Raw genomic sequence first — 6,442 nt, 5'->3', positions numbered from 1 at the left:
TCTAGTATTTTATTAGTCTGTTAGCAGATGGTGCTTCTGTGGCTTGTACACTTTAGCGTTAGCTGGTGACATAGCAATGCACCCTTTCATCAATCTAAGGTTACTTATGACAGCAGCAACCTTGAAGCTTCAAAATGAGGAGTGGTGTTGGGAATCTTGTCAAAACTGATTGGATTGGAACTGATTGGATTGGAATTATTATTATTAAAGTACGGTCAAAATTTGACCCATCAAAACCGTTGGCTTTATTTTTCAACACGACCAATTATCCCAAACACATTGCCAATGCAGTAAAAGCATACCTGAATAGAAAAACACACAAAGGGATTGGCAGCCCCCGAGCCCAGACCTTATTATTGCACTGTAGGATCATCTTGACACAGAACAGAACAAAAGGCAGCCAACAGGCACCGAAGTGCTTTGAATGTCCTTCAAGAAGCCCGGAGAACTATTCCTGAAGACTACTTGAAGAAATGATAAGAAATTTTACCTAAGGGGCCGTGTTGAAAAATAAAGCTCATTAGAATACTACAACTCTCTTTCTATCCTTATATACTGTATTTCCATTTATGTTTGTGCATGTACATCAATCTTGCCCCTGTGTTAGACCCATTTATCTACCACAGTGACCTCACACAGGGATGTCCCCTTTGTCTGACTACCTCTCTTGCTAAAGAAAAATTTTCCAAATCATTCTTTCATCAACTTTGTGTATATTATTTCGATAACACCTGTAATAAAATATTATTTAATCTTATGCAAACACAGATCAACTTCTACAAGCCCTAACCCAATTGGTCAGAGTCACAGGAATGAGCTAATTTAACGACAGAGGAATAAGACAATTACAAAGAGAAGCAGAACAAAGAGACCAAACAACTGCATGGAGTCACTCACTAACTACAAAGAGGAAAAACAACTGTTAGTCTGTGTGTGCACCTCTGGATGACAGCTGGGGCAGGGGGGGGGGGTTTTACATGTCTGTGCCAACGGGCCCACTGTCAAATAATTCCATCTGTGAATGGCGGTGAGTACCTCTACAGGATTTGAAACAAGGGTTGACAATGACGACCACATGATACCACCATTTTTGAAAAGCAATTTAATTCAGTTTAACATTCCCCATGGGTTATTTTGTGGAAAAGAAAAGTCTGACCACAGCTTCATGGAGTTCCAGATATAAAAATGATTAAAAAAAATAACAGATAAAACCCCAAAATACAGTAACATGTAACACTGCAAAAGCACTTTGTGAGGCTTTTCAGAATCTTCTTATCGTTATGTGACTGCGAGGGTCTGGTGGTTGTGCTGGATTACAGTACCTGTGGTAAATGGGCCCAATTGCTACTCGTGTTTTCCCCTTCTTCTTAAAAGCGGGCAGTGAATCGGCTTTCACGGCTACTTTGAAATACAAAATGGAATGGAATTCTTTAAAATGGTTGCATTTTCAAACATATTGGCATTAAAGGGACAAAAAATGAACTTTAGTAACATAATTACAAAATCCAATGTGCTTCCTGTGTAAAAGTAATTTTCTTCTATAAATAAGCTGTCTTTGGCTAAACACATTATTCCATTTTGAAAACTTATAGACCTTAGAAAAAAAAATCAATTTTTTGGCACTTTTTATTGCTGAAAAACCATGGACAATAAAAAACAAGTGGTTAGCCGTGAGGTTATGTTTTATCAAAACATTTGAAAGCGTATAAAAAGCCACCAAATATATATATATATAAAAATAAATATATACAGAACAGTCAATCCATCAGATACTCCACGAATACGGGTTTGTGACATCTGTTTCTATGGAAGTGGAAAATATTTCTAGGGGTATTCTCTTAAAAGTCAAATTCAAATATGTTTCACACCTCAGGCAGTGACACAGAATATTAGAAATGCATGGGATGCACTCAGAACAGGATTGTGTCAGAAAGGAGCAGAGATATGAGAGATGGCAACAGCGCTAAAATAATTGTGTGTATTCTCTTCCTACAGATTTAGACAAAGAAAATGTAAAAAGGAAAATAAAATAACAGCAGAGACCAGAATTAAAAAAAAAAAGAAAAGAACAAACTGCAGATTGTGATTCTTGTCACCTCTCCTGAGCTGTTTGAAAACATACAATAGGAATAAAACGCAGTGAGAAAAGAGAGGCAAGAACAAAATAAGAGCAAGAAATAAAGCAATGAATTTTCTTCCACAGGGGAACAACAATGATGCCATGAAAATGTGCTGCTGGTGTATCTTTGCAGGTCTCAGTTCCAGCGAGGCCCTTAGAAAGAAATGGTGGATGTTTGCTCAGAACTACAGAGGAAATCGGTGAGGGTAAATCTAGCTATTCAACAACAAAGGCGGTGCCTGTATTCCATCTTGTGGTCAGACTTAATAACTTTGGGTCATGGTCTTTGGCTTTCTTTCTTCTCCATGTAGTCTTTTTTGCTTCAGTTCCCTGCCCCTCTCCTCCATCGCCTCTAGCCCTTTACCAGGGGCCCTTGACAGGTGGGCCCTTGGGGCTGTAGTCTACTACATGGCTCATGCAGTCTGCAGGATTACAGCGGCCATCCTTTCCTTGTGAACCCGTCTGTCCAGGAGGGCCTGGGACCCCGGGAACACCCTGCTGGCCAACAGGACCAGGGGGTCCCATCTTACCATAGCCTGGGGGGCCTGGAACACCTTTAGCATGAAAGAAAATACAGAGAATATATTCACCTTTCCACTATCTCACGCTGAGCAAAGCAGACAACTGCCCAGGAGCACAAAACGCCCCAGATTTTGCCCTGTCTCATAGAGTGAACTCTGTCAACATCTAGCTGCATAAAGATTTTTGTTTACGCATCAAGAACAAATCTAGTTTGGTTTAATAAAGTTATTTAGTACTTTAAATTGGTTTGTAAAAAAACATCAAATTGACAATAATTCTGCATATGTGATGTGAAATTATAGCAAAACTGACACAAAAAGATCCGACCCAGCAAAAAATGAAAAACAAAAGTGATTTTATTGAGTGCCGGATCGTTCACACATCACACATAAACTAAAAAACACACTTCACAACAAAGTGATGACATTAGAGTGGCATCAGCTTTGTCACTAATAACAAAAACGTGTATTTTCCAAAATGTGAAGCTATCCCTTTAAAGATTTATTGTACTTATAATCTTAGAATATAAAATCCATATGTAAAGTGCTTCCATTTGACACTGCAGCAACGATAAAATGTAGATACAAGACAAATGAATTTAATCATCAGCAATATGATCAAATGTTATCTACACGCCATATCAGAAAATATGTAAAATAAGTACACACCAATGAGCACCATCTTGAATAGATGACGTTACCATGTCTGTTGTCAGGGCAACTTGAATTAAACATGAACAAATATTAAAGTCCTACTTGGATCATTTTATGAGTGCACGGCTGCTTTTTCCACCCACACTCAGCATACTGCTCAATGTAATGTGAGTACACATACTAATTTGCTAAATTACACCGAGCTTTGAGAACTCCATCATGATCAGGGATTCTCAGAGGCACATTTGGCTGGAAAGAATTAGACTGGTAATTTTAATTAAGACTATTTAAGAATGATGAAAAATTGCTTCATCATACTGGCAATTTACTAATCAACAATAAGTTCTAAGCAGTTAGCAACTTTTATGGAATTTTAGCCAACAGTTTGTTATGATTCTGCATTATTGCAGATGTGAATGCCTCTACACGGTGTGACAGAAGAAAGAAATGACACCCGGTTGTGTCCAGTTCTGAACAATCACCTGCAGCTGTAGGTTTAAGATTAAATATGGCTAAAATCTAATAAGCCAAATAGCTGCCACTGTACTACATGCTGAGCGAGAATGAGTGGGGTACATTACCTGGTGCTCCTGGAGGTCCTACATCTCCCATCTCGCCGACACCCTTGTCTCCTTTTTCTCCTGTTGGTCCTCGTGGTCCTACAGGAAGAGAGTAACACAAAAGCGCTTACAGTCTGTTGATGATGCAGCTTAACATCATTCTTATGATTTCATGAATGACAAGTTCACCTGCGGGTCCTTGTCCTCCTGGCCTGCCTTGTCTGCCAATCTGTCCCGGGAGACCGGGGGCACCTGGTGCCCCTGGACTACCTGGACTTCCATCTTTCCCTGGAGGCCCAGGCCGACCTGGGGATGCCACCATCTCTACTGGCATCTGCATGCGAGACATGTAATAGCCCATTCTCTCTGGGGAGAGGAAAAACACATTGTGAAGAAAAAAAAAAGTATCCACAGAGCTGAGAGCAGCTGTTTCCCAAAGGACAAATGGGATCATTCTTTGAAACATAGATATGCATCTCAAGAGAAAATACTACTCTGGTGTGAAAAGCGTTTTGCCCACTAAACATTCACACAACAATGTACATTTGCACATGTCCTCACCATCAAAGATCTTAATGACCTGCTGACGAATGAAGTTCTTGATTTCATCATAATTGACAACAGCCTATTTAAGAAAACAGACAAAGAGGAAAAAACCAAAAAACAGACAAGCACGCATTAATCAAGGTAGATAATTAGAAAATTCATTATTTACAAGAACAGATGGAGCTAGTGAGCGCCTGTGGCCAGTCTACTCAATTTTTCTCATAACCAGCCTGGTTATAGCATGATTTGGAGCTGATTAAATGTTAGAAGAAAGGAAAAAAAAAAAAAAGCTGGAGTGTCATAAATGCAATGAAACGACATCTTACGTCATTTCCTGGCGATCCTTGAGCACCAGAGGGCCCGGGGGGGCCTGCTGTGCCTGGGCTTCCCCTTTCCCCTCTGGGGCCAACTGGGCCAATCATGGGCTGTGCATCCTTGGAGGTATATGCTCCACCACCAGGGGGCCCTGGCCTACCTCTTTCTCCCGGAGGACCCCTCTGGCCAGGAGCCCCTGCCTCACCCTGGGAGACAGACACAAATAAGAGTTGTAGATAAAAGACTGCAAGAATCATTTTAGTTATTAGTGTCTGTTTTTGCAAGAGTTTCTGACATTAGGATGATTATCATAATGTGAGATTTTATCCCCTCTTAAAACACAGTAATGTGGATGGAATTGTGCTGAAACCTCTTACTGATGGTCTTTGATCTTACTTTCAAGAAATAGTTAATAAATGCAACAATTTACTTTATCACCACTCTTGGTCAAAAGGCATAAAATAATCTAAATTATTAGCACTTCATGTCTAGTTTAATTTGTACAAAACCTTTTCCTCTAGGAGCTATGCTAAGCTAACATCACCTGATTAAAGCGTCATAGTTCACTCTTCTTAGCTAACTCTGACCCAACTATTATGTTCTTCATTATATTATATATGTACATTATTTATCAAATATAGCTATTTTGCTCATTAAGGAAGCCTACATTATTATTAATAACTGTAACAGGCCCTTTAAGCCAGCTTTTTGGCTACATCTATATCACTTTCCACATAGTGGTGCTCAGTACTCAGGTTGTGTAAATACACTCAAAAACAGGCCCGCTACATTAGCGACAGTGATTTATCGAGGACAAAGCAGCCCATAATGGACGTCTAATGTTTACACATCAGCGACAGACAGGCGGCTCTTGAAACAGAGAGGAGCGAGAAGAATAGAGGAGTCCGTTCTTGTCTTTCTCCTCTGTTCTCCTTTTCTGTGCGCCTAAAAACCCTGACAATGCCGTCCTGTCAGCGTGACAAATAGCCTCATCTAGCATCTCCCCTCTTGCTTAATAGCATTATCCCAGCGGCAGAAGAATAACTTTATCACTGTAGCCACCTACTGTAAGCCTGTGTCTAAGGCTAGATCCAACAGGCTCAATACTGCAGCTACAAAAGGTTAGCGGGCAGCCATCTGCCAGTTTGGAGAAGGGTGAAGTGAGGTGAGGAGGAATGAGAGTGTCAGCAGAGGGGTCGGAGGGTTAGTGATCTGATGACTGTGTTAAGTGCGAGTGCTGAGTGAGCAGAAGGGTGGGGGTGGGTGGTGTTCAGGGGGGGTGTGCTGTTATCAGTCTCTGTGGGCTAAAAAGAACAGGAAAAGGGCGCATCTCACTGCGTTCAGATGGTCTGCAGAAGTAATGGATGGTTGATCCTCAGCTTGATGATCCACACACACACACACACACACACACACACACACACACACACACACACACACACACACACACTTGTAGAATAGTGTACCACGTAGGTTCTTACCTTTTGCCCTGGCTGCCCATTGTCCCCTGGCACGCCTGCCACCCCCTGTCAAAACAAAACGAAAAAATATATCCATCAAGGAATGGAATATAACACAATCTGTCTCCATTCCACTTCAAAGAGGGCCAACACCACCCAGACATTACTCACATCTTTTCCAGAAGCACCATCACTGCCTGGCTCGCCCTAGAAGACAAAGTCGAAGCAGAAAGTAAAAAAAAAAAAAAAACCAGATTAAGTGAGAAA

The 6,442-nt window shown here is 40.9% G+C and overlaps 1 protein-coding gene across 5 annotated transcripts in view; it reads right to left on the bottom strand.

The window, feature by feature from the left end:
- Positions 1-1,087: 1,087 nt before the first annotated feature.
- Positions 1,088-6,442, bottom strand: part of col16a1 (collagen, type XVI, alpha 1) — an 82,358-nt gene continuing 77,003 nt past the window's right edge. For all 5 annotated transcript variants that reach the window (XM_030740518.1, XM_030740521.1, XM_030740520.1 and 2 more), the window contains 7 exons: positions 6,347-6,382; positions 6,197-6,241; positions 4,727-4,921; positions 4,416-4,479; positions 4,044-4,220; positions 3,876-3,953; positions 1,088-2,673 (listed from right to left, as the gene is read on the bottom strand). In XM_030740518.1, the coding sequence (XP_030596378.1) occupies positions 2,480-2,673; positions 3,876-3,953; positions 4,044-4,220; positions 4,416-4,479; positions 4,727-4,921; positions 6,197-6,241; positions 6,347-6,382 (789 nt within the window). In that variant the 3' untranslated portion in view covers positions 1,088-2,479. The remainder of the gene's footprint in view (positions 2,674-3,875; positions 3,954-4,043; positions 4,221-4,415; positions 4,480-4,726; positions 4,922-6,196; positions 6,242-6,346; positions 6,383-6,442) is intronic.

The sequence above is a fragment of the Archocentrus centrarchus genome, chromosome 11 (assembly GCF_007364275.1).
Source record: "Archocentrus centrarchus isolate MPI-CPG fArcCen1 chromosome 11, fArcCen1, whole genome shotgun sequence".
Lineage (NCBI taxonomy): Eukaryota > Metazoa > Chordata > Actinopteri > Cichliformes > Cichlidae > Archocentrus > Archocentrus centrarchus.
The sequence above is the reverse complement of the archived record's forward strand: the minus strand, read 5'-3'. Positions and strand labels throughout refer to the sequence as shown.